Genomic DNA, 27,885 nt, shown 5'->3' with positions numbered 1-27,885 from the left:
CAAATATAGTCCATCTTTCTGTCTGGCAGAAAGATATAACTCTCCATCTTTGAAGATCTCGCAGCTCTTATCATCATAGGACAGTTTCAGTCCTTTCTTTGCAATCTGCGAAACACTCAGCAGATTGAACTTCAATTCAGGAACCAAGTAAACATTGTGTATTTTCAAGTTCAGACTCTTAAGATACACAGATCCAACCCCAGTCGCCTCCAGCTTCTGACCGTTGGCTTGTTCCACAGCGAAGCTTTGCTTCTTAAACGTCGAAAAGAGTCCTCTGTGCGGGGACATATGAAAATTACAGCCCGTATCGATTACAAAAGAGTGTCCAACATCTGGCGTGGTTCCTTTCGCCATCAGGGCCTTTGCAGGTTTCACCGAAGACTTGGTATGACCTTTGCCTGCTGCCTCAGGCTTTGCTGAGCGGCCCTTCGCTCCTTTCGGCTGGCGTGGCTTCTTGCAGTTCCACTGAAGATGCCCAGCCTGTCCGCAATTGTAACATCGGACAACGTTCAAAGCTACAGCATCCTCTCCAGTAGCAACATCAGTGGGGGAATTAGAACTCCGTTCTTCCCTCCCCCTGTCCTTCACCTCCAGTGCAGCATGCCGGCTGTGTTCATCCTGAACCACGGCACTCAGGGGCACTCCCCCCTTCTTGGCATCCATGCTGAACTCAAGTCTCAGCTCTTCACCCTCGAGCTAGTTAAAATCCAAAAGCTCCTTTGAGCTGTTTCTCTGCCTCTCTCCCAGGCAGGCAAGCTCCAAGCTGCCTCAAAGTCAAAACAAACTTTTGCTTTCCCGGCTCTGACTGAGCCAGCCCCAGGTGTCAGTAGTTTTCCACTGCCCGACTGTCGTTGCTTAGCAACCTTGCATACTTTTCATCCTTATCTCGCCGCAAGAATTTCTGGTATGCAAGCCTTTCTTTCAGAGCTGTTTTTCCAAACGCAGCTCTCGTGAACCAGAGAATAAATCAATCTGCATTCACACTTTTAGCCCGATATTCAGCATACCTTTTTGGGGCTCCGTTGCTTGGAAAACACCCCCTCTTGGGGCCAGCCGTCTGTTCAGCTTCTGGCTGCAATTTCAGACGTTATCTTCTTTCCTTGGTGCAGAGGATGGCACACGATCCATCAACCTCTCACCTCTCATGCTGATTCCCATGGATCAGATAACCAGCAGCGTCTGCTACCATATGTTGATTCAAGCCTTGTCAGTCAGAGGAATTTGGCCACCCTCCAGGTGCCCGGCTTGAATCCTTGTGACCTCCTGTCTGCGACTCCCGGCAGGATCAAGGGAGGTCTCCAATCGGCGATTCTTCCCAACGTGAAAGAAGAACACAACCATCCCTCCTCCCTCACTCCCAGGGAGGGGAGAGAGACAGACAGAAATGTATTTACATGTCTTTATTTCTGTCGTTCCAGCAGTACAGAGAAAACATGTCTGTACCCTCTGATACCCAGCTGCAGAGAGAGAATAACTCCACCCATGTACTTCCAGTACAGGGTCATGTGACACTCTGAGCTAACATCCGGTGCTCAGTGCACATAATAGACTGTCCCTGCTTCCCACGGTACAGTCCCAAAACATCAACATCCTGTTTGGCTTTCCAGCCATCTGGAGCACTCAGCAGCATTGCTCCTTTTTCGTAACAGCCACAACGGTTTCCTTAGATGTACTTTTGGGTGGCACTTTTTCTTTTATGACCCCCCCTTTAATACTGATACTTTATTGAAGGTTTCGGTAGAGAAATGAAGTTAAAAAGGTGGAAAAAGGTCAAAACAAAGCAAAATGAACTGTTTGAAACATGATACAATACAATATAGGGGTAAATAAGTAGACCGGTTATTTTTATAAATGCATTCAAGATATTATATTTGCCATAGGCAAATATAGACTAGAACATGGTTGTTCTAGTTGTACTGCCAGTGAAGAAGAGGACTGCCACGAGGCACATCAGAACAAAGCTCAGACAAGACTTTCAAACACAGCACACAGAGAGTCATAAAATACAGGATCATAAACATCAAAACATCCTACTACACACATTGGAAAGATTGCAGGACATGGGATGTAAACACGCATGGCTCTATACTGATATCATTTCCCTTATTTATCTAGCATACTCCCGGTCCGTTAGGTCTTATCTTACAACTCATCGGACAGTTTTCTTAGCAACCAGACCATCAGTGAGAAGGGACGAGGACCAAAATTTTCTCTCCTCTCTCTGGGCCTCACATAGCTTCCAGGAGAAATACTAGTTCTTCCCCAGATGCTAACTCCACACGTAACCCTTTGGCAAAACATCCATTTCCCTCCTAGAAGCCCATGCAATGTTCACACAGCGTAGGAAGAAAGCGTGAGGGTTACAAAATGCAGCCACACAGGAATCATTCACTGATGCATTCTATCGGAAGGTTAAATGCAATTACTACTGGAACAGTTAGAACAAAGTCAAAAGTTATATCTAATGTCTATTTAAATATCCACATTTTACATTAGAATCAATTTCAGTCTTTCAGAAGAAGGAAGGGCATTAGTCGTCCACATATAGTTGTTGGTATGTGGTTTAGGGTAATATTATCCCCTGACAATTTCAATTCCCTGCCCCCAAAGTAGTATTTATACAGCATAATACTTTCCTCCCTCCCAAAATGTGCAAGTGTCATACATTGCATCCAATAAATTATCAACATTATTTTTTGTTGTATAAGACATGATTCATAATCTAATGAAACATGAGCTACCGAAGTTAAAACTTTGTCCCACTGACGGGCTGAGACAGGAACCTCCAGTTCTTTATTCTGTTCGTTTCTCAGGTTTTGTATGTCAAATTGATTGAGTGAAACCAGGTATCTATAGAAAACAATCCCTGGCTTTTTAGTCTCAAAGGATTTAGCCAATTGTTCTAATATCTCAGGTGTCTTAGATTCTGTAAAAGCTGCTGGTCCAAAGAAAGATGTTAAAACATGTTGCAGCTGCAAGTATTGCCATTGATCCAGCCTCTCTCATAAACCATGATGGACACCTGGTTAGCCAATGTGGAAACAGCAGGGCCCTTCTGATGGTCTCAGGCTCCTTTGGACTGGTACCTTCTTTATAAAACACCCTCCTGCCTGCTGAGTCTATTCTCAGTTCCTGCATTTCAAGGGATTGGACTGGATGCTCCTTGGGGTCCCTTACAATTCTACTGTTCTATGATCCATGAAGATGATCTCCTCAGCTCCCACCTTTGGGTGCAAGATCACCTGAGGCCGCTGTCAAGCTGTCCAGCTGTCTTACATTCAACAGGGACCAAAGGCTCTTACTCAACATCACTCTGGGCTCCCACATCCAAGACAGATCGTTCAACAGCATGACAACTTCTGATGTCATGCTACTGGTGGAGAAGACAACATTCCGGACTACACTGGTGGAGAATGGAATAAACTGTTGGCTGTTCCTGAAGGAGCCAATACCGAATTCTCCAACCAGATATCAAGCACATACAGCATGTTGACTGAGGTCCTCCTCTGAGGGTCTTCTGCTGGTTCCCTCACAGCAAGAGGGAACCTACAGGGAACCTGGCTGAACGCTTTCTTGGTAGTGGTGCCCACCCTGTGGAACGCCCTCCCTTCAGATCTCAAGGAGATAAAGAACTACATAACTTTTAGAAGACATTGGAAAGTCTTTAATGTTTTATATTTTACTATGGTTTATATATGCTGTAAGCTGCCAAGAGTAGTTGGGGAAACCCAGTCAGATGGGTGGGGTATAAATATAATTATTTTTAATCCCAGAGGTTCCTTATGAGGACCGTTCAAGGGATTTCCATATGTTTAGCCTGGAAAGTGAAAGGATATGTGATAGCCATGTTCAAATACTATGATTCTCCCTGCTGTAAGCTCCTTGATGGAAACTGAGACTTTTCTTCCATTTGAAGCTCTTTCCACATTCCAAGCACTGATATGGTCTCTCCTCACTGTGAATTCTTTGATGGGAAATAAGATGTTCCTTTCTACTGAAGCAATTTCCACATTCCAAGCACTCATATGGTTTCTCCCCTGTATGTATTCTTTGATGGGAAGTGAGTGTGGCCCTCCAAATGAAGCTCTTCCCACATTCTAAGCACTGATGTGGTTTCTCTCCTGTATGAATCCTTTGATGGGTTGTGAGCTTAGATTTCTGACTGAAGCTCTTCCCACATTCTAAGCACTGATGTGGTTTCTCTCCTGTATGTATTCTTTGATGAGCCATGAGCTTAGCTTTCTGATTGAAGCTCTTTCCACATTCCAAGCACTTATAGGGTTTCTCTCCTGTATGAATTATTTGATGGGCTGCGAGCTTAGCCCTCTGACCAAAGCTCTTTCCACATTCCATGCATTCATAAGGTTTCTCCCCTGTATGAATTCTTTGATGGGCTGTGAGCTTAGCCTTCTGAATGAAGCCTTTCCCACATTCAAGGCATTTATGGGGTTTCTCCCCGCTGTGAGTTATTTGATGGGAAGTGAGACGTTCCTTCCTAGTGAAACACTTTCCACATTCCAAGCATGGGTATGGTTTCTCCCCTGTATGAATTCTTTGATGGAAAAAGAGAGAGCTGCTGTGACTGAAGCTCTTTCCACACTCTAAGCACTTATGGGGTTTCTCCCCGCTGTGAGTTCTTAGATGGCAACTGAGATTGGAGCTGCGATTGAAGCCCTTTCCACATTCGGGGCACTGATATGGTTTCTCCCCTGTATGAACACTTAGATGAGCTGTGAGCTTGGCTTTCTGACTGAAGTTCTTTCCACATTCAAAGCACTGATAAGGTTTCTCCCCTGTATGAATTCTTTGATGGGAAGTGAGACTGTTCTTATAGGTGAATCTCTTCCCACATTCCAAGCACTGATATGGTTTCTCCCCTGTGTGAATTCTTAGATGGGAAGTGAGACTTTCCTTATGGGTGAATCTCTTTCCACATTCCAAGCATTCATATGGTTTCTCCCCTGTATGAATTCTTTGATGAGAAGTGAGCTTAGCCCTTTGACAAAAGCTCTTTTCACATTCCAAGCACTGATAGGGTTTCTTACTTGTATGAATTTTCTGATGGGAAGTGAGATGGGACCTCCGACTGAAGCTCTTTTCACATTCCAAGCACTGATATGGTTTCTCCCCTTTATGAATTATTTGATGAGATGTGAGTTTAGCCTTTTGACAGAAGCTCACTCCACATTCCAAGCACTCATACGGTTTCTCCCTTGTATGAATTATTTGATGGGCCATGAGGTTAGAACTTTGCCTGAAGCTCTTTCCACATTCCAAGCACTGATATGGTTTTTCTCCTGTATGTATTCTTTGATGGAGAGTGAGCGAGCCGCTGAAACGGAATCTCTTCCCACATTCCAAGCACTGATATGGTTTCTCCCCACTGTGAGTTCTTCGATGGGAAGTGAGATTGAAGCTGTGACTGAAGCTCTTTCCACATTCCAAGCACTGATATGGTCTCTCCCTTGTATGAATTTTCTGATGCGACACCAGATTGCACCTCTGACTGAAACTATTTCCACATTCCAAGCATTGATGGGGTTTTTCCCCACTGTGTGTTCTTTGATGGGCTGTGAGACTATCCTTCCGACTAAAAGTCTTTCTACATTCCAAGCACTGATAGTGATTCTTCCCAATGGGATTTATTTGATGGGATGTGGAATAGGAGGTCTCTCCTGTGTCAATTTTGTAATGGTCTCTATTGCTCATGATTTCCAATCCACCACCTGCATCAAAGAGAGAAATGGATTAGAACTTCAGGAAGAAATGGAGCCCCAAATTATTGAACAATACCCTTAGGACAAGCTTTACTGCCTTTGTTGATGCTCATTAACATACACACTGATGGGGACCAGAGCCTGGCACCTTCCAGGATAGATTATGTTTGGCCCAATCATGGAATCTCTGCCATTTGCAAAGTCAGTTGTCGCTTTGGTCAACCAAAGGCCAACAGAAGCAGAGACAAAAAAACCTGACAGAAGCTATTTTAACTTCCCTCACCACTGTGAAGACCAGCATGAACATGGTTTAAGAAGCCATATGTGGAGGAAGAATATTGTCAGACCAAATGGTAGATAGCTCTCCATTTAAGGTGAGCTGTGGGGGAATTAGAATCCCAAATGTTGGTGGTGGTGCTGTTGTGCTCCATCAAAATATTGAAAATTCCTCACATATAGATATGTATTGGATTTCAAAACAGATACTATGATCCAGCAGGAAGCCTTACTGAGAGAGTCCACAATCCTACGATTCTCTTCCATGACTTCCTTATGCAGAGCTCTCTGGTCAGGATCCAGCAACGCCCACTCCTCCTCTGTGAAATACACAGCGACATCTTCAAAGCACAGAGGACCCTGAAGGAAAAGGAAAAAGTCCTCCACTTAGACAGCATAAAGATTATCTACTATACATTGCTCGGTTGTTTTCTGTCTGTTAATTGTGTTGTTTTAATGGGATTATTTTCCTACATACGTTAATTATGTATGCTTATTATAATGTTTAAATGGAATTCTTTTATTGTGCATTTTAATGGGCCCAGAGGCTCCCTGATTCTTTCCCAATACCTGATCTGTCTCCACAGTTGCTGCTTCTCCTCCACTACCATGAAAAGATGGATGAGGAGGTCTTGGGGGCATCCTTCTGTCACCTGCAAGAGGCACAAGTCAGTGGGAAGCCATCAGTTCCTGCATCTCTCAGAGGTTCAGCACTTCATCTCTAACTACAGATAGGCCTTATTAAAAGTTTTCCTTGCTGAGTGCATTTAGACATTTGTACCCATTTCAAATTTTAGTTGTGTCAAAATACATCCCCCCCCCTTGGGGCTTTCAGCCTTCCCTCAAAAGATTTACACAACCCACAGATTAGTTTCAAAATCCACAGAATGAGAAAAAACGCCTTCCTCCTTACCCAGCGGCCTCCCTCTGGCGTCCAACGGAGTCTTCTCTGCCTCACAGGAATCAGGGCCCATTTCGGCAAACAGATCCTTTGCCTGAAATAGGATTCAAACAGAGAATGGGGAGAAGAGTTGGAAAAGAAATGGCAGAGGCAAAATCTTTGGGGGTATCAGATCTAACTCACTGAATGTTTTCCAAAAAATGATGAGCCATTAGTTGAGAATTTGGTGAGCCCCTTGGGAGTTTCTAAAGGAAAGTCCCTCTCACCTGCTGCTCCGCTTGCTTTCTCTCCTCTGCCTGACTCAGGAGGAAACCTTCAGCCAGGACCAATGCCTGTGAAGTGGTCTCCGCTCCACATTCCCTCACCCAGCTCTCCATCTCCAGGAATCCTTTCGTTTTCTGCCAAGTTCTGATTGTCCAATTTAGATCCTACAAAGCAAACATATTGGTCTATTATCAGACTGATACATGGTCAGGAGAAGAGAAATGTTTCTTGAGCAAGCATGGCTGAGTCTTGCTAGGAACCAGGGCTGGACTGCACCACAGCCCGACTCTGAACTTTCATTAAAAGGAAAAAAGGAAGAAGAAAGAGAAGTAAGCCTCTAGCCCTGGTCTAAGGAAAGTGACCATGCAGAATTGCCTCACTGACAATTTCATGACCCAGAAGGTGGAAGCAGCAGCAAGGGGATCATCTCTCTTGGACCTGAGACAGGGACAAAGTGATCAACATAGTGGAAGTACAGTGGTACCTTGGGTTGAGAACTTAATTTGTTCTGGAGGTCCGTTCTTAGCCTGAAACTGTTCTTAACCTGAGGTACCACTTTAGCTAATGGGGCCTCCCGATGCGCGATTTCTGTTCTCATCCTGAAGCAAAGTTCTTAACCTGAGGTACTCTTTCTGGGTTAGTGGAATCTGTAACCTGAAGCATCTGTAACCTGAAGTGTCTGTAACCTGAGGTACCACTGTACTGGGTAACGTGTGGAAACCCAGCCAGATGGGCAGTGTCTAAATAAAAAAATTATTATTATCATCATAATCATCACCATAATCATGTCCCTCTGGGTTTCATGATTCACAGGCATGGGGAAGCTGAGTACAGTCAGACTCGCACTCTGGGCTTTAAAAAGGCCAATTTCAGAAAGCTTAAGGAGCTACTGGGTGAGGTCCCAGGGCCAGAATTACTGAATGGGTCCAAGATGGTTGGGACTTTCTTAAAGGTGAAATATTGAAGGCCCAAATGCAAACAATTGCAACAGGAAAGTGGGAGGCATCTATGGAAAACAGTGTGGATGCCCAACAAGGTAATAAAATAAAAAATGATGTGAGGAGCAGCACTCCTTCCTCTGGTTGAAGGAAGGTGAGGACAGGTGACCCCATCTAGGCCCGAAGTCCCGTCCCCCCAACCAGGCCTCAAAACTGTCCAAAATTCCTTTTGTCTTCTAAAAATCCACAGCTAAAGTTTTTTATCAGTACGAGAAGGCTTCGAAAAGCTAACGAATAGGCTCTGCTCAGAGCAGGCCTGAGAACTGAATCTTATCTCACTCTAGTTGCAACATCTCGGACATGCTGAACCACAAGGCTCCTCGACCCCCTTTCCTGGGAAGGGGGCCAAGAGTCCACAATAGTCCCAAGAGAGCTTTCTGTTCATGCTCAGAGGAACTCATGGGCAGGACTCCTGAGGGAGGAGAAAGGGGAGGGAACTGGAAGGGGAATGACTGCGAACCTGTGCTTGTTTGTGAGTTATCACACTTGCGCCTTCTACCAGTTCATGGATGGTAGAACTAAAGCTTTTTCTCCGAAACTATTCCTTGAGTGTCTGTTGACCCTCATCTCCCTTTCCCGGGTGCAATATTTTTCCCACCCGAGGGCAAAGCCTCATAAGGCTACATGGTGAGGGACCAGATTCCCCTCAGAGAGGATGGAGGCTCCATCCAGAGCCACTTCTCCTCCCTCAGTCCAGGCCTCTCCGGATCCCTCTTTCTGCTTCTATCTCTCCAAAGGAGCCCTATCTCACTTTAAGGCCTCTTTGGGGAAGCTTCGCTTTTCAGGGTCGACGTTTTACTATGGCTTTATATGTGCTGGAAGCTGCCCAGAGTGGCTGGGGGAGCCCAGCCGGATGGGAGGGGTATAAATGATAAAATCATCATAATAATGATCAATAATTTGCTCTTCTCTGTCCCTGACTAAAAACTCCCTCAGAAAGGGCTCCTTTTATTTTCCCGCCCAAAGTGCTGGCTCCGCCCCCTTTGACTGGCTGGGCAGCCAATCAGAGAGAGAGAGAGAGGCTCCGGCCCCTGGTGGCCTTTCGGAGGAACTGCACCCCCACTCCGGCCTGGCTCTGCTGTCAATCACAGGCTCCTCCCGCCTTCACCCAGAGACTTCAGATGGAAGAGGAGGAAAATGACTCTCGAGGAGGCTGAATCCCAGCCCAGCCAGAGGCGCTCCTGACCTGGCGCATGGGGGGTCACAGGGACCGCTCTCACTCACTTCTGTCCTCCTGCCTCTTTGTTCCTGCTTTGGTTTAAACCGATTCACGAACCAAGAGCCCGCATCCTGACCCCCGGCTGCGGACATCTCTGCCCATTTTGTGCAAAACATGTCTGAATGGGGGGGGGGTTACTTCCCCCTGAAAGGCAGCTGAGGCGTCGCTTGAGAGGCGAGGGAAGTTTTTAATGTCTGATGTTTTATTCCTTTAAAATATTTTATGGAAGCCGCCCAGAGTGGCTGGGGAAAGCCAGCCAGATGGGCGGGGGATGAATAAAGAATTATTATTATTATTATTATTATTATTATTATTATTATTATTATTATTATTATTATTTATTACAGTGGTACCTCGGGTTAAGAACTTATTTCATTCTGGAGGTCCGTTCTTAACCTGAAACTGTTCTTAACCTGAAGCACCACTTTAGCTAATGGGGCCTCCTGCTGCCGCCACACGATTTCTGTTCTCATCCTGAAGCAAAGTTCTTAACCTGAAGCACTATTTCTGGGTTAGCGGAGTCTGTAACCTGAAGCGTCTGTAACCCGAGGTACCACTGTATTGTTGCTGTTGTTCGCCGCTCTGAGCCCGGCTTTGGCTGGGGAGGGCGGGATATAAATGAAATTTATTGTTATTATTATTTCATTATTCTCATGATCCGCGTCGTGCCAGAAGAGGCTCCCTCCCGTCCTCCGGAGGGCCAAGCAGGGAAGCCCCTCCGCAGCCCCGGGAAGCAGCAGCAGCGCCTCCCCTCGCCCGGCCTCTGTCCCCCTGAACGGGGGTCCCTCCTTGACCCGGCATCCCGGGGACCCCAAGGCGCCCCGAGATGAGAGAGGAGACTCACCGGAGGAGGCCAGAGGGGCCAGGGAGGGGCTCCGGAAGACCCGCCTCCGCCATTTCCTGTCCTCTCTAGGAATGGGGCTCAGCTGCTCTTAACCCTTGGCCCGCCGGGCGCGCCCAGCTGGTCTCCTTTGGGGGGAGCCTGGGGGCCGGAGGAGGAGAAGGAGCCCGGCCAGGAGCCGAGAGACGGGAAAGAGGCGCCCCCTGCCCGCCCGGGATGTGCAGGGGGAGTGTTGCAGGAATTTATGTGTAGGTTGGGGGGGGGTTGCCCCTCCAGCAGATCTCATGCACATGCAGCCCACTTCCAAAACCAGCACAATCGCTTTTGTGACTTGTCCCCACAAAACACTTCATCACAGTTTCTTCCTATCTGTTCAAAGGGCCTTTGCTGCACGATACCAAATGTAAGAATTCAGTGATCAATGTATATCTGTACTGGCTCACTGGAAAACTTCAGAAATTCCTATAGACATGTGAGCTCAGCTCCTCAGCAGCCCCTCTGCCTGAGGGATAATCCCTGGCATCCTGATACCTGAGTGCCAGACAGGTAGCCATTCCAGAAAGAACAAACCCAGATGAAGACAAAAGGGTGTGATGAACTTGGCTGGGAAACAGGGAAATAGAAATATCTTTTTTTGTTACACTTGATGGGTGTTTGGTGGAGGGCAAGGGGAACCATGAGGCAGGGTCCAGGATGCTCAGATCCCTGCCACCAGACCTCCCCTTTCATGATGTACCCATGATGTAGTTTGGGGGGGGTGTAACATGGGGATGAGCAGCTAATAAAAGTTTGGGTCCTCTTTTGTTCAGGGCTTCCATCTTGTTCCACCTCGTGGCAGGTGGGAGTCCTGTTACGACAGTCTTCAATCAAGACTAAGCCTGCTGGCTGCTGTTTTGCTCTGGTATTCCGGGCTGGTGTCCTTGTTTTTTATCCAAGGGAGCCCTCAGATTTCTCCGTTAACAAGGGCAGGAGGCAAAGCGAGGGCGGCCCCCGGCCCGGAAGACGCCGCCTGCTTGGGACTCCTGTTTTGTAGAATACAGGATTATCCCGAATTTCCATGTAAAATTCAGTAGGGAGTGATCCAAGAGAGTCTGGGAGAATCTGATGCTAACTGCCAATACCAAGATGAAAGTCTGCCTGATTTGCATGTACACACACCTGTCTCAGAGGATGGGAAAGAAGCAGAGCTCTTAAGACAGGATGGCAAATTTGACCTTATAGGCCAGGGGTAGGCAACCTAAGGCCCGGGGGCCGGATGCAGCCCAATCGCCTTCTCAATCCGGCCTGTGGACGGTCCAGGAATCAGTGTGTTTTTACATGACTAGAATGTGTCCTTTTATTTAAAATGCATCTCTCGGTTATTTGTGGGGCATAGGAATTTGGTCTTTTTTCTTCTTTCCAAAATATAGTCCGGCCCCCCACATGGTTTGAGGGATGGTGGACCAGCCCATGGCTGAAAAAGGTTGCTGACCCCTGTTATAGGCCTTACTGGAACCTGGTGGGATGAGACTCATGACTGGAATGTGGGAATTGAGGTGTATAACCTGTTCAAAAGGAACAGACCAAACAGGAAGAGAGGAGGAGTAGCATTATATATAAAGGATGTTGTCAGAGCTGCCCTAGGTCCCAGCTCACAAAGGACCAACGCTGCTTCGTTGTTAAATACAAAAGTCTTTATTGAAGTTCAGTTTCACTTCCACAGCCGCAGCGCGCAGCCCTACGTCTCAGGCTTTAGACCGCTGCCTTCGGATTCCTCCCCCTCGCTCTCCATTTCCTCTCTCCCCTGTGCTCCTGCTCCCGAGCCCCTGACAGATGTGTACACTTGTGAAGAAATCCATGACCTGGAGCCTGAAAATCAGATTGAGAGTATATAGGCAAAAATGGTTGAAAGAGAAACCACAGTGACCTTACAGTGGGGGTCTGTCATAGAGCGTCAAGCCAGACTGAAGGCTTGGGTGATGCCTTCCGAGAGCAGATGACCAAACATAAAAAAGAGAGAGATAGTAGTCCTGGGAGGCTTCGATTTCCCCAGAATCTGCCTCCCTGACAATTTCATTTCCCAACACTAGGATCACCCGAGGCCCTTCTCTATGTCCCCTCTCCCCGAGAGGATCAGAGCAGTGGCGTAGCGTGGTGGGTGCAGCGGGGGCCGGCCGCACCGGGCGCAACATCTGGGAGGGGGGCCCTCGCACTCGCAGCTCTCTGCCCCTACCTGGCTCACTCACTCTAGGGGGCGCAAATTACTTGCCTTGCCCCGGGTGCTGACAACCCACGCTACGCCACTGGTTCAGAGGGTGACAAGATGAGAACCAGCCTTTTCTGTGGTGGCTCCCTGTCTGTGGTATGCTCACCCCAGGTAGCCTGGCTTGTTAAACGACCACAGCAGCACCACAAATATATCCTAATATCCTTACCTTCTAAAGTCTCTCTCTCCGTCTCTTACTCTTGCTCTTCTTTCTCTCTTACTTTCTCTCTTTTAATTCCGTTTCCATTCTATTCCTCTCTAGATTAATGTTTTAGTTTGGAATATATATATAGGGACCCCTGACCATTAGGTCCAGTCGTGGCCGACTCTGGGGTTGCGGCGCTCATCTCGCTTTATTGGCCGAGGGAGCGAGCATACAGCTTCTGGGTCATGTGGCCAGCATGACTAAGCCGCTTCTGGCAAACCAGAGCAGCGCACGGAAATGCCGTTTACCTTCCCGCCAGAGCGGTACCTATTTATCTACTTGCACTTTGACGCGCTTTCGAACTGCTAGGTTGGCAGGAGCAGGGACTGAGCAACGGGAGCTCACCCCGTCGCGGGGATTCGAACCACCGACCTTCTCATTGGCAAGTCCTAGGCTCTGTGGTTTAACCCACAGCGCCACCGCGTCCCATATATACGGTGTGTATATATATATATATATATATATATATATATATATATATATATATACATTTCTCCATATTCTTGTTACCACCTTTGATGACTCACTTTTTTAGCAACTGCCCCAGAAGGGAAAGAAGTTAAATAAAGGTTTTGCTTCCATGTAAATAAATGGCAAGAAAAGCCTTCCGTGCCCACATTTGGACAATTTTGCACAATTAGAAATAAATGGGTGACATTTTTTTCTTTTATGGATCTCCCCACGGGGTAAAAAACCAGAAGGAAATACCCCATCCAACTTCTCTCTTTTTAATATTTATATTTTATTGAACATTTTTGGAAGAGAAATGAAGTGGGAAAAGTCAGAGAAAGGTCAAAACAAAGCAAAGTGCTTGAAACTGATACTTTGCAATATAGAAGTAGTCCGATTATTGTAATAGTAGAAAACTATGAGCAAGTCACTGTGCTTTATAGCAATGCATTCCAAACACCATTCTATTTGTCCGTACACAATCTACGTCTAAAAGCAATCTGTTCATATATTGCAAGAGTAGTCCTGTCTTCTCCCTATTATTCCAAGGGAGTCGCAGATTTAGCTTTCCAGGGAATTGTGGCAAGGATTTACTTCTACACCACTTGGCTGATAGCCAGCAGAGGGAACACCTTTAAATAAAACACAGAGCCAAGGGAATAACAGCAAGTCCAGTTAGGGTCAGGGTCAGGGTCAGGGTTTGCAGCCTGACCTATTTTCCTTTGTATAAGAACAAGCACGAAGGAGGCCTCCCAGCCTGTTCACAGGTCCTTATATGTGAAAACAGTTGGTCCTGGCAAGTATTAACTGCTCTCAATCTTAACCTGTCAACTGCCATTTGTCCAGATGTTAATTTGTCTGAATTAATTTTAAGATGTATTTTAATTAATTGATGCCTGCTTTTATGCATGCTGTGTTATTTATATGATGATAGCTGCTCTGAGCCCGGCTCTGGCCGGGGAGGGCGGGGTACAAATAAAATTTATTATTATTATTATTATTATTCAAAGATTATAAAGTTTAGAGGACTCTCCCACTGCTTGTAGGCAGGGTTTGCAGTGAATCTTGCCTGATGTGTTTGGGATTCATGTCTCATCTTGGAAGTCCAACAGGCAAAATAGCTATGCAAATAGCGACGATGATTAGCAGAATAGCTCACCATCTGATGATTTAGTTTAGTGTTAGGGCTGAGCGATACTTTCTTTTCAACATCGTGATATATCAGCAGCTAAATACCGGTGTATGCTGATATATCGTGACGACTGGAATTTATATTGGCTGCTTCTTCCCGCCTTCGGAAAAGAATAAGCAGCCAAGATACATGGTCCAGCTCTACAGAGTCAGCTACTCAGCGGTAGATCACTGGTGAAACTGCCGCCGCTCCTGAGTCCCTCTGCCTCCAGCACAAGCCAAGAGTGATGGTGCTTTTGTTTGCGATATACCTCCAAGTGAAGCCGCCATCGCATTCTGCCCCTCATACCAGTCCTGGGCGATGCATCAATAAGTAACCCATGCCTATTTAGTGCAAAAGGCAGCCTGCGTGGATGTTGCTTCCTTGTTATCTTTGGGAAATTATGTGGCTGCATTTTGGGGTGGGAGGAAAAAGACGTAGGGCAGAATCCCAATAAGTTAAAAAGTTGGTTGCTCCTATTGGGTAATCAGCAAGAATAAAAACCTCACTCCAAATAAAACTGTATTAAACTAATTAAAGTCAGGGGTGAAACTTGGGCACCGGAGGACTCATCATCATCATCATCAAATCATTACAAAATTCCGGCTGTTTTCACCAATACTTTATCAAGCCCTGACGAAGCCTTCACCTATGTCTTGAAGGTGCAAGATCCCGCAGTTAGAAGACCCATATGCTGCAAAGTTTTGTTAAGTTGTACCATCGCAGATTACGAGCAAGGAATGCTCTCTCATATGAAAAGCCTTCTGCATATAGAACATTTTCAAGTTAGAGACACAATTGCTTTTAAAAAAATTCAGTTGTAGTGCAGCAATGGAGACAGGTTTTTCCTACTGGCTGGGGATAGGCAATTTGTGGTAATATCACAAATTTTATGGTATTTTTTTATAGCATATCTAAAATCCGTTGCTTTTTAGGGGCTAATTAGCTAATTGCGAACCACTGTGCTAGAGGCTTGGTTGGTTGCAGGCCTGAAGATGTGGCTCCTGAGAGGAAGTGAGCAGAGGAAGGAGTTAGCAACCAGCAGCAGTCAAAGTTAGCTCATTGCAGCTTCTGGGAGCTCACGAAGAGGCCACGCAAACATAGGCATTTGCGAGGGCATTTAAGGGGGAGGCCCAGAGTATTGTCCCATGGCGTGCATAGGACCAAGAGACATGCAGGGCGAGGGCGCTGCTGCAGTGACCTGCAACACCTGTGCCATGCTTGTCTTTCTGCCGGAGAACATACAGTTGTATACCTGCAGCAAGTGCAAACTGGTTGTCTTGCTGGAAGAGAAGGTACAGCAACTTGAGGCCCTCCTAGCCATGCTTTGAGCTACAGGACAACATGCCGAGTTTCTTGATAGAGCTGGGTTGACTGTGATGCAGCAGCAACACAGATGGGGTGGCCCCAGGCTGGAGGAAGATCGCCCACTGCAAAAGACCAACCCCTGGAGGAATGTGAAACACAGAAGTAGGACAGTCACGAACCACGCTTTGTCACTGGAGCTGCAGAATGGCTTCCATGCTCTCACCTTGGACACCAGTTCTGGGCCAGAGGAGCTAGGACAGCAGTTGCCGACCTCAGAATACACCAAGGTGGCTGTGAAAGGTGCAGAGCACAGAATGATTTCTGCCACCCCGCAGAGGTGGAAGAGACAAGAGGAGATGGACTTCCCTGTTTAGGGAAGTTTTTAATGATTGATGTTATAATGTATTTTTACTCTTTTGTTGGAAGCTGCCCAGAGTGGCTGGGGAAACCCAGCCAGATGGGCAGGGGGAAAATAATAAATTGTCATTATTAGTATTATTAGTAATAGTATTATTAGAGGAGTCCTTTTTCATTCCTGACCCAACTCCTTCAGATCCACGGCTACTGATCATGGATGAGTATGCTGATAACCCACTTGCTATCTTCCAAGGAAATGAACTAGGCAACTCCAACAGACAAGAGCTCAAGAACAGCACTTGTAGACCATAGAATGCTCCAAGGAGGTTTTGGAAGGTACAGCATATCAAACAATTCCTGCCACTCCCCAGAGGAGGAGACGTGGTGGTGATAGGTGACTCCCTACTGAGGGGGCAGAAGAAGTAGTGTGTGGAGAAAAGAGGATGTCCCAGATGGTATGCAGATTCACAATGTGACAGAGAAGTTGCCATGTCTTTTAAAGCCAACTGACCCCTACTCCTTCCTTCTGATTCATGTGGGTACAAATAATACTAACATGGACAATGTATATCAAGGGACTGTGAGACTCTGGGAGGAAGCTGAAGAGATGTGGGGCACAGGTGCTCTCTTCACCACCAGTCCTTCCTGTTGAAGGTCGGAGCCGGGGAAGAGAAAGGAAAATACTGGGCATAAACCAGTTTGAGGGAGTTGGGCATGTGGAGCCTAGAAAAGAGGAGATTAAGAGATGTGATGGCCATCTTCAAATACTATGATTCTCCTTGTTGTGAGTTCTTTGATGGAAAGTGAGAAGCTTCTTCCATTTGAAGCTCTTTCCACATTCTAAGCACTGATATGGTCTCTCCTCACGGTGAATTCTTTGATGGGAAGTGAGATGTTCCTTCCTACTAAAGCACTTCCCACATTCCACGCATTTGTATGGGTTCTCCCCTGCATGAATTCTCTGATGAGCCTTGAGGTTTGACCTCTGAAAGAAGCTCTTTCCACATTCCAAGCACTGATATGGTTTCTCCCCTGTATGAATTCTTTGATGGGAAGGGAGACTTCCTTTCCTACTGAATCTCTTTCCACATTCCAAGCATTGATATGGTTTCTCTCCTGTATGAATTGTCTGATGGGAAGTGAGACTTACCTTCCAGATGAATCTCTCCACATTCCAAGCACTGATATAGTTTCTCCCCGCTGTGAGTTCTTTGATGGCAGGTGAGATGAGACCTCCTATTGAAGCTCTTTCCACATTCCAAGCATTGATGTGGATTCTTCCCCTCATGAATACTTAGATGGGAAGTGAGTTGGGCCCTCTGTCTGAAGTTCTTTCCACATTCCATGCACTGATATGGTTTCTCCCCTGTATGAATTCTTTGATGGGGTATGAGCTGAGCTTTCTGCCGGAAGCTCTTTCCACATTCCAAGCACTTATAGGGTTTCTCCCCTGTATGAATTCTTTGATGGGAAGTGAGATTAGATCTCCTACTGAAGCTTTTCCCACATTCCAAGCACTGATATGGTTTCTCTCCTGTATGAATACTTCGATGGGCTACCAGCTTAGCCCTCTCACTGAAGCCTTTACCACATTCTAAGCACTCATATGGTTTCCCCCCTGTATGAATTCTTTTATGGTAAGTGAGATTTAACATCCAGGCATAGCTCTTTCCGCATTCCATGCACTTATAGGGTTTCTCCCCTGTATGAATTACTTGATGGGCCATGAGGTGAGCCCTCACACTGAAGCTCTTTCCACATTCCAAGCACTGATGGGGTTTCTCCCCGCTATGTGTTCTTAGATGGGAAGTGAGATTGAAGCTCCTATGGAAGCTCTTTCCGCATTCCAAGCACTGATATGGTTTCTCCCCTGTATGAATTCTTTGATGGAAAGTGAGACTTTCCTTATGGGTAAAACTCTTTCCACATTCCAAACACTGATACGGTTTCTCCCCGCTGTGAGTTCTTTGATGGCAAGTAAGTTTGGAGATGTGATTGTAGCTCTTTCCACATTCCAAGCACTGATATGGTTTCTCCCCTGTGTGAATTTTCTGATGGGAAATGAGATAAGACCTCTGACAGAAGCTCTTTCCGCATTCCAAGCACTGATATGGTTTCTCCCCTGTATGAATTCTGTGATGGTAAGTGAGCTTAGCCCTCTGAGAGAAGCTTTTTCCACATTCCAAGCACTGATATGGTTTCTCCCCTGTGTGAATTTTCTGATGGGAAATGAGATCGGACCTCCGACTGAAGCTCTTTCGACATTCGAGGCACTGATATGGTTTCTCCCCTGTATGAATTATTTGATGGCGAGTGAGATGGGTCCTTTGACTGAAGCTCTTCCCACATTCCAAGCACTGATATGGTTTCTCGCCTGTATGAATTCTTTGATGTGTAGTGAGTGTAGCCCTCTGACTGAAGCTTTTTCCACATTCCAAGCATTGATGGGGTTTTTCCCCGCTGTGCTTTCTTTGATGGGAAGTGAGATTACCCTTCCGACTAAAAGTCTTTTGACATTCCAAGCACTGATGGTGATTCTTTCCAATGGGATTTATTTCATAGGAAGTGGAATAGGAGCTGCGATTGATGCTCTCTCCAAACTCCAAATATTCATACAACTTCCCCACTGTGTGTAATTTGTCGTGGTCTCCCTTGTTCACAACTTCCAATCCATCACCACCTGCAAAAATGAGAGAAGATTAGAGTCTCAGGAAGAAATGGAGCCCCAACTTATTAAACAATGCTAATAAACACTTGTGATAGACAAATAAGGGAGTTAGATTTGAGGTTTTACTACAGGGTTAATGAATGCCTTTTTTGACTGGCATTAAGAGAGAGACATATTGATGGAAAGCTGAGATTCAAAAGGCCTGGCACTTTCCAGGATGGATTTTGTTTGGCTTAACGTAATAATAATAATAATAATAATAATAATAATAATAATAATAATTTATTATTTATACCCCACCCATCTGGCTGGGCTTCCCCAGCCACTCTAGGCGGCTTCCAAAAAAATATTGAAATACCATAATACATCAAACATTAGAAGCTTCCCTAAACAGGGCTGCCTTCAGATGTCTGGTAGTTGTTGTTCTCTTTGACATCTGGTGGGAGGGCGTTCCACAGGGCGGGCGCCACCACCGAGAAGGCCCTCTGCCTGGTTCCCTGTAGCTTGGCTTCTTGCAGTGAGGGAACTGCCAGAAGGCCCTTGGTGCTGGACCTCAGTGTCCGGGTAGAACAATGGGGGTGGAGACGCTCCTTCAGGTAAACAGGACCAAGGCCATTTAGGGCTTTAAAGGTCAGCACCAACATTGAATTGTGCTTGGAAACGTACTGGGAGCCAATGTAGGTCTTTCAAGACCGGTGTTATGTGGTCTCTGCGACTGCTCCCAGTCACCAGTCTAGCTGCCACGTTCTGGATTAGTTGTAGTTTCTGGGTCACCTTCAAAGGTAGCCCCACGTAGAGTGCATTGCAGTAGTCCAAGGGGGAGATAACCAGAGCATGCACCACTCTGGCGAGACAGTCCATGGGCAGATAGGGTCTCAGCCTGCATACCAGATGGAGCTGGTAGACAGCTGCCCTGGACACAGATTTGACCTGTGCCTCCATGGACAGCTGTGAGTCCAAAATGACTCCCAGGCTGCGCACCTGGCCCTTCAGGGGCACAGTTACCCCATTCAGGACCAGGGAATCCTCCACACCTGCCCGCCTCCTGTCCCCCAAAAACAGTACTTCTGTCTTGTCAGGATTCAGCCTCAATCTGTTAGCTGCCATCCAACCTCCAACCGCCACCAGGCACTCACACAGGACCTTCACCGCCTTCACTGGTTCTGATTTGAAAGAGAGGTAGATCTGGGTATAATCCGCATACTGATGAACACCCAGCCCAAACCCCCGATGATCTCTCCCAGCGGCTTCATGTAGATGTTGAAAAGCATGGGGGAGAGGACGAAACCCTGAGGCGCCCCACAAGTGAGAGCCCAGGGGTCTGAACACTCATCCCCACCACCACCACTTTCTGAACATGGCCCAGGAGGAAGGAGCGGAACCACTGTATGACAGTGCCCCCAGCTCCCAGCCCTAGACGGTCCAGAAGGATGTTATGGTCGATGGTATCAAACGCCGCTGAGAGATCCAGCAGAACTAGGAAACAGCTCTCACCTTTGTCCCTAGCCCGCCGGAGATCATCAACCAGTGCGACCAAGGCAGTTTCAGTCCCATGATGAGGCCTGAATCCCGACTGGAAGGGATCCAAATGGTCCGCTTCTTCCAGGCGTGCCTGGAGTTGTTCAGCAACCACTCGCTCAATCACCTTGCCCAAGAATGGAAGATTTGAGACTGGGCAATAGTTGGCCAACGTGGCCACATCTAAAGATGTTTTTTTAAGAAGCGGTTTAATAACCGCCTCTTTCAGCGGGTCTGGGAAGGCTCCCTCATGGAGGGAAGTATTCACCACCCCACGAAGCCCATCGCCCAGTCCTTCCCGGCTAGCTTTTATAAGCCAGGATGGGCAAGGATCCAGGAGACAGGTGGTTGGCTTCACTGGTCCAAGCAGCCTGTCCACATCCTCGGAGGTAACAGATTGGAATTGATCCCACACAACTTGACAATACAGAACTCTAGCACTCTCCCACCCCGGCCCTGCTCCCACGGTGGCATCTACCTCTTCTCGAACCTGAGCAACTTTATCTGCAAAAAACTTTGCAAAATCATTGCAGGAAATCATGTGGCCCTTACTGGGCCCTGATGGAGCAGTGGTTCCGCTAAATTGCGAACCACCTGAAAGAGTCTCCTGCTGCTGTTTTCCGCAGATGCAATAGAGGCAGTGAAGAAAGTCTTCTTCGCTGTCGCTACCGCCACTTGGTAGGCTCGACGTTGAGCTCTAGCCTGTGTCCGGTCTGATTCAGAGTGAGTTTTCCGCCACCGGCGCTCTAGCCGTCTCAACGATTGTTTCATCCCTCTCAGCTCCGGCGAAAACCACGGGGCTGTCCGGGCTCCATGCAATCGGAGAGGGCGCTTTGGAGCCAAACAGTCAATAGCCCTGGTTAACTCCACATTCCAGCGGACCACCAGGGAATCAGCTGAAAGGCCATCAACATGGGATAAAGCATCCCCTACCACTCTCTGGAAACCATTTGGATCCATTAAGTGGCGGGGGCGGACCATCTGAATCGGTCCCACCTCCCTGCAGAGGGGATGGGTCGCAGAGAAGTCCAGTTGCACCAGGAAGTGATCTGACCATGGCACTTCTTTCATTTCGCTTTTACTTAGTGTCAGATCACCAACATCCATAGAGGTAAACACCAGGTCCAAGGCATGCCCGCGGCTATGAGTTGGGCCAGACTTATTCAGGGACAGCCCCATGGAGGCCATGCTTTCCACGAAGTCCCGAGCGGCCCCTTGTAAGGTCATGTCGGCATGGATGTTAAAATCCCCAAGGACATCCAAACTAGGTGTCTCCAGGAGAACATCTGCCACGACCTGAAGCAGCTCGGGCAGGGAATCCTTGGTGCAGCGGGGAGGTCGGTACACCAATAGGAATCCTGTACTGCCCCTATTGCCCAACTTCCAGAACATGCACTCAGAGAACTGGGTCTTTTCAATAGGATGCCTGGTGCAAACTAATGACTTCCTAAAAATCACTGCAACCCCCCCTCCCCGCCCACATGACCTGGGTTGCTGTGTGTAAGAGAAACCTGGTGGGCAAGCAGCGGCAAGGACAGGCCCATCTGCTTCATCCAACCAAGTCTCTGTCACACATGCCAGGTCAAGTCCTCCATCCATGATCAAGTCATGGATGGCAGTGGTCTTATGAATCATTGACCTGGCATTGCACAGCAGCACCTTCAGGTCGTGTGGGTATCCTTGCTGATTCCAGTATCCGTCTGGTCCGGTCAGACCTGGAGGCAGGGATAGTCCTCAGACAACGACTAAGCCTGCTTCCTCGGTAATGACACGGTCTGGTCTTAGCGTAACTCCTCCTCCTACCCATGATCACTGAGATCGGTTGTCCCAGTGCATCCCCCCCTGTGGAACCTGCCCCAGCCATTTTGTTTGCTGGGACCCATTTGCAAGTTCAGTCATCTCTTTGGTAAACCAATAATTTACAGAAGCAAAAACTAATAAACCTAATAGAAGCAGGTTCATCTTCTGTCCCCATGATGAAGTCTACATTTAAAAAGGCAAGGGCAGCTGAGAGCAGCCTGATCATGGTTTTAAAAGGCAAGTGTGGAGGAAGAAAAGAGATTATGATCCAGCAGGAAGCCTTACTGAGAGAGTCCACAATCCTACGATTCTCCTCCATGACTTCCTTATGCAGAGCTCTCTGGTCAGTATCCAGCAACGCCCACTCCTCCTCTGTGAAATACACAGCGACATCTTCAAAGCACAGAGGACCCTGAAGGAAAAGGAAAAAGGTCCTCTTCTGAGACAGCATAAAGATTATCTACTACACATTGCTTGATTGTTTTCTGTCTGTTGATTGTTGTGTTGTTTCAATGGGATTACTTTGCTGCACATTCTAATGATAGACACTTACTTGAACATTTTAATTGTCTTACTTTATTGTGCATTTTAATGATGGGTGTCAGGGGACTGCCATCGGAACAGGGGAGGGATGCAAGGGGGCCATTGGGCTACAGAGAGTCTCCGAAACTCCTGAGGAGCAGCGCCTCACCTCGCCAGGCTGGCCAGGAGGGACGCACGACACTTGCGTCGGCCAGCTTGCGCAGAGGGGTGAAACATAAGGAGGAAGGGAGGAGGAGGCTTGGGGTGTCGAAGTTCTTATGTTGGGGGAGAAGCCGGAAGGGGCCACTCCCAGATTCTGCAAGTGACTGAGACGGACATGAACTTTGTAGATCTGCACTGTAAATAGTTTGTACAATAAAACCTGTAAAAGACAGGTCGGAGTCCTGACTGGTTACTCACGAGCAACCACCAGCAGCATCTGACAGTGGGTATAAATCTTTGTTTGCATGGGTGGAACTCCACATGGTGTTCTTCAAATTATTCTGTCTACGGAAGCATTCCTGTTTGACAGACAGAATGATCCCTTTTCTACTCCCGCTGTGTGCTGCTTGGGGGGCGATGGGACCCTCCCTGTGCCCTAAAGCCAACTTCATGGAGCTCATGGGGGCACAGGGGGGGATCTCTAGCAGCTGATGGGGCTACTTAATCCTGACTACTGCTTAGAAGCCTTTTTTGATCAATATAGAAATATAACTGCAGCTACTGATAAATACAGAGAAATTCAGAAGGATAGTTGAGGTGAGGTGGCTGTTCATTCCTTTCAGAACATAAACCTTTTCGAATGGCATTGTCCATCTTTGTTCAGGACCGAGGCTTTGACAGAAGCCAAGAGGAGGAGAAATTCTTTCCGGCCCAGAGGCTCCCTGGCTGCCCCACTCCTCTGACTCTTTCCCCACAAAGCTCTTTCCCCATACCAGATCTGTTTCCACAGCTGCTGCTTCTCCTCCGTTCTCATGAAAAGATGGATGAGGAGGTCTGGGGGGCATCCATCTCTCACCTGCAAGAGACAAAAGTCAATGGCAAGCCATCAGCTCCTGCGTCTCTCACTTCTTCAGATACACTGAAACAGAAGTCTCTTTCAGAAGTCTGTTTCAGTGTAACTGAAGAAGTGTGCATGCACATGAAAGCTCATACCAATAACAAACTTAGTTGGTCTCTAAGGTGATACTGGAAGGGATTTTTTTATTTTGTTTCAGCTACGGCAGACCAACACGGCTACCTACCTATAACTAGAGGTTCGGCACTTGGAGATAAGTGCCATAGATGTGCCATGGAAAAGGTCTTGCTTGTTGAGTGCATTTTGACATTGTACCCATTTCAAATTTATGTCCTGTCAAAATACATCTGCCCTCCTTTGGGCTCTTGGCCCCAAGTGCCTCCCCCCCAAATGATGAACAGAACCCAAAGATTATTTTCAAGATCCACAGAATGAGAAGAAAGACGAGTTCCTCCTTACCCAGTGGCCTCCCTCTGGCGTCCAACGGAGTCTTTTCTGCCTCACAGGAATCCAGGCCCATTTCCGCAAAGAGACCCTTTTCCTAAAAGAGTAACAAGGATTTAAAACAGAGAATGGGGAGAAGGATTAGAAAAGGAAAGATCGGAGCAAACACTTTAGGGGAGCAGATCTCATCCCTTGCTTCTCCAAAGAGGGCGAGCCGTTAGGAGAGCATCTTGGAAGGCTCCCTGTCTTGCCTGGAGCCCCTTGGGAGTTTCCAGAGGAAAGTCTCTCTCACCTGCTGCTCTGCTTGCTTTCTCTCCTCTGCCTGACTCAGGAGGAAACCTTCAGCCAGGGCTACAGCCTGGGAAGTGGTCTCCGCTCCACATTCCCTCACCCAGCTCTCCATCTCCAGCGGAAGGACAGCCAGGAACTGCTCCAAGATCACCAGGTCCAGCATCTCAGCTTTCGTATGACTTTCTGGCTTCAGCCACTGACAGTCAAGGTGGTGGAGTCGGCCGCAAGCCTCTCGGGGTCCTTTGGCCTCCTGGGAGCAGAACTGTCTCAACTGCTGGCTCTGCACCTCTGAGCAGAGGGTGTCCTCCTCACCTGGGATCTTCTGCTCTGAGTTTTCCCATAATCTCCCACTGCTCCCAGTTTGGAGGGCAGGGCCTCCTCCTGCTTCAGGGTCAGCTGAGTCTTGCTCATCCATCTGGGCTCTCATGAAGCCTCCAAGAGATCAGAAGGAATCCTTTCGCTTTCTGCCAAGTTCTGATGGTCCGATTTAGAGGTACTAGCAAAGCCTACAAAGCAAACATATTGGTCTGTTATCAGACTGATACATGGTCAGGAGAAGAGAAATGTTTCCTGAGCAAGCGTGGCTGAGTCTTGCTAGGAGCCAGGGCTGGACTGCACTATATCCCTGGCTGAACTTTCATTAAAAGGAAAAAAGGAAGAAGAAAGAGAAGTAAGCCTCTAGCCCTGGTCTAAGGAAAGTGACCATGCAGAATTGCCTCACTGACAATTTCATGACCCAGAAGGCGGAAGAAACAAGAAGGGGATCATCTCTCTTGGACCTGGTCCTCACCAACAGATGGGAACTGATCAACCAAGTGGAAGTACTGGGAAACTCGGAAGTGATCATGTCCTCTTGAGGTTTCCTGAGACAGAGGGAAACGAAAGCTGAGTGTAGTCAGGAATTCACTTTAAGGCGGCCAATTTTAAAAGGCTTAAGGAGATACTGGGCGAGATCCTATGTTCTGAAATGCTAAAAGAAATGGGAGCTTCTTCAAGGTGAAATATTGAAGGCCCAAATGCAGGCAGTCCCAACCGGAAAGAAAAGTGAGAGGCTTCCTCTTCAGTCTGGGGGAGGCAGATCTGCGATTTCGGTCTGGGCTGCAGTTTTCCGTTTCATGGCGGAGCTGGAAGGGGGGGCCCCGCGGGGTCCTCAGTCCAGCATCTGGACCAGCCTTTCTCCAGCTGGGGGTCCCCAGATGTGGCTGGACTACAACTCCCATCACCCCCCGCTAGCCAGGCCAGGGCTCAGGGATGATGGGAGTTGTAGTCCAAGACCATCTGGGGACCCCCAGCTGGAGAAACCCCCTCGCTGCCCCCCTTGGCCAAGCCCTGCCTGCCCCTCCCTGCAGGAGCCCCCCCTAGAGGACCCGAGGGGAGAGAGGAGACTCACCGGAGGAGGCCAGAGGGGCCAGGGAGGGGCTCCGGAAGACCCGCCTCCGCCATTTCCCCTCCTCTCTAGGAGGGCGGCTCAGCTGCTCTTAACCCTTGCCTAGCCGGGCGCGCCCAGCTGGTCTCCTTTGGGGGGAGCCTGGGAGCCGGAGGGGGAAAGAGGGCAGGGCAGAAGGCAGGGCGGGGGGGCCTGGAGGGCTGGCACTTTCTGGCCTCTGGGGCCAGGGCTCAAGGCAGGCAGGGCCAGAGCTGTCAAGGGACCAGCAGCCTCCCCTGTCCCGGGGACAGTCGACGGGATGTCTAACAATCTGGGAGAGCAGTGGGAGGCTGCATGCAGGAGGAGAGCGCCTTTTGCCCTCTAAGGTAGACTGGCTCTGGCCCTGGAGGCTCCATGCAGGAAGAGCTCTGAGGAAGGTGCATCGCGCCAAAGGGACCCATCCGGCCCAGGATCCTGCGCCCACAGTGGCACCCAGGCGCCCCCAAGCAGGAGGAGAGCGCCTTTGGCCCTCTAAGGTAGACTGGCTCTGGCCCTGGAGGCTCCATGCAGGAAGAGCTCTGAGGAAGGTGCATCGCGCCAAAGGGGCCCATCCGGCCCAGGATCCTGCGCCCACAGTGGCACCCAGGCGCCCCCAAGCAGGAGGAGAGCGCCTTTTGCCCTCTAAGGTAGACTGGCTCTGTCCATGGAGGCTCCATGCAGGACTCCTCAGAAACCAGGGAGAGCTCTGAGGCAGCTGCATCATGCCAAAGGGACCCATCCGGCCCAGGATCCTGCGCCCACAGTGGCACCCAGGCGCCCCAAGCAGGAGGAGAGCGCCTTTGGCCCTCTAAGGTAGACTGGCTCTGCCCCTGGAGGCTCCATGCAGGAAGAGCTCTGAGGAAGGTGCATCATGCCAAAGGGACCCATCCGGCCCAGGATCCTGCGCCCACAGTGGCACCCAGGCATCCCCAAGCAGGAGGAGAGCGCCTTTGGCCCTCTAAGGTAGACTGGCTCTGGCCCTGGAGGCTCCATGCAGGACTCCTCAGAAACCAGGGAGAGCTCTGAGGCAGCTGCATCATGCCAAAGGGACCCATCCGGCCCAGGATCCTGCGCCCACAGTGGCACCCAGGCGCCCCAAGCAGGAGGAGAGCGCCTTTGGCCCTCTAAGGTAGACTGGCTCTGGCCCTGGAGGCTCCATGCAGGAAGAGCTCTGAGGAAGGTGCATCGCGCCAAAGGGACCCATCCGGCCCAGGATCCTGCGCCCACAGTGGCACCCAGGCGCCCCCAAGCAGGAGGAGAGCGCCTTTTGCCCTCTAAGGTACACTGGCTCTGGCCCTGGAGGCTCCATGCAGGAAGAGCTCTGAGGAAGGTGCATCGCGCCAAAGGGACCCATCCGGCCCAGGATCCTGCGCCCACAGTGGCACCCAGGCGCCCCAAGCAGGAGGAGAGCGCCTTTTGCCCTCTAAGGTAGACTGGCTCTGGCCCTGGAGGCTCCATGCAGGAAGAGCTCTGAGGAAGGTGCATCGCGCCAAAGGGACCCATCCGGCCCAGGATCCTGCGCCCACAGTGGCACCCAGGCATCCCCAAGCAGGAGGAGAGCGCCTTTTGCCCTCTAAGGTAGACTGGCTCTGCCCCTGGAGGCTCCATGCAGGAAGAGCTCTGAGGAAGGTGCATCGCGCCAAAGGGACCCATCCGGCCCAGGATCCTGCGCCCACAGTGGCACCCAGGCGCCCCAAGCAGGAGGAGAGCGCCTTTTGCCCTCTAAGGTAGACTGGCTCTGTCCATGGAGGCTCCATGCAGGACTCCTCAGAAACCAGGGAGAGCTCTGAGGCAGCTGCATCATGCCAAAGGGACCCATCCGGCCCAGGATCCTGCGCCCACAGTGGCACCCAGGCGCCCCAAGCAGGAGGAGAGCGCCTTTGGCCCTCTAAGGTAGACTGGCTCTGGCCCTGGAGGCTCCATGCAGGAAGAGCTCTGAGGAAGGTGCATCGCGCCAAAGGGACCCATCCGGCCCAGGATCCTGCGCCCACAGTGGCACCCAGGCGCCCCAAGCAGGAGGAGAGCGCCTTTGGCCCTCTAAGGTAGACTGGCTCTGGCCCTGGAGGCTCCATGCAGGAAGAGCTCTGAGGAAGGTGCATCGCGCCAAAGGGACCCATCCGGCCCAGGATCCTGCGCCCACAGTGGCACCCAGGCGCCCCAAGCAGGAGGAGAGCGCCTTTGGCCCTCTAAGGTAGACTGGCTCTGGCCCTGGAGGCTCCATGCAGGAAGAGCTCTGAGGAAGGTGCATCGCGCCAAAGGGACCCATC

The 27,885-nt window shown here is 49.0% G+C and overlaps 1 protein-coding gene across 4 annotated transcripts; it reads right to left on the bottom strand.

Annotated features, from left to right (window-relative positions):
• Positions 1–2,384: 2,384 nt before the first annotated feature.
• Positions 2,385–25,976, bottom strand: LOC310758513 (uncharacterized protein). Of its 4 annotated transcripts, none has more exons than XM_083605062.1 (6): positions 25,247–25,472; positions 24,215–24,719; positions 6,907–6,988; positions 6,564–6,646; positions 6,227–6,353; positions 2,385–5,726 (listed from the first exon to the last, which is right to left on the bottom strand). In XM_083605062.1, the coding sequence occupies exons 2-6, from the start codon at positions 24,638–24,640 to the stop codon at positions 3,850–3,852; spliced, it is 2,595 nt and encodes an 864-aa protein (XP_083461188.1). In that variant the 5' UTR covers positions 24,641–24,719; positions 25,247–25,472; the 3' UTR covers positions 2,385–3,849. The 4 variants fall into 4 exon arrangements, with proteins under 4 accessions (XP_083461188.1, XP_083461191.1, XP_083461190.1 ...); XM_083605065.1 differs by lacking the exons at positions 2,385–5,726; positions 6,227–6,353; positions 6,564–6,646; positions 6,907–6,988; positions 25,247–25,472 and adding exons at positions 13,385–18,632; positions 22,224–22,350; positions 23,396–23,478; positions 23,938–24,019; positions 25,604–25,976 and having other exon boundaries at positions 24,227–24,719; XM_083605064.1 differs by lacking the exons at positions 2,385–5,726; positions 6,227–6,353; positions 6,564–6,646; positions 6,907–6,988 and adding exons at positions 13,385–18,632; positions 22,224–22,350; positions 23,396–23,478; positions 23,938–24,019 and having other exon boundaries at positions 24,227–25,438.
• Positions 25,977–27,885: the final 1,909 nt, after the last annotated feature.

The sequence above is a fragment of the Podarcis filfolensis genome (assembly GCF_964270895.1).
Source record: "Podarcis filfolensis genome assembly, chromosome: 3".
In the NCBI taxonomy this organism is placed as follows: domain Eukaryota; kingdom Metazoa; phylum Chordata; class Lepidosauria; order Squamata; family Lacertidae; genus Podarcis; species Podarcis filfolensis.
This window is presented reverse-complemented; position numbering and strand designations above follow the sequence as displayed.

Coding starts and splice junctions, on each gene's coding strand:
- LOC310758513 (XM_083605062.1), bottom strand. CDS start 24,640: ATGAGAGCCCAGATGGATGAGCAAGACTCAGCTGACCCTGAAGCAGGA. Junction 6,989..24,214: donor GAAAGCAAGCAGAGCAGCAG/GTGAGAGAGACT, acceptor ATCCTATTTCAG/GCAAAGGATCTGTTTGCCGA. Junction 6,647..6,906: donor CGCCAGAGGGAGGCCGCTGG/GTAAGGAGGAAG, acceptor TGCCTCTTGCAG/GTGACAGAAGGATGCCCCCA.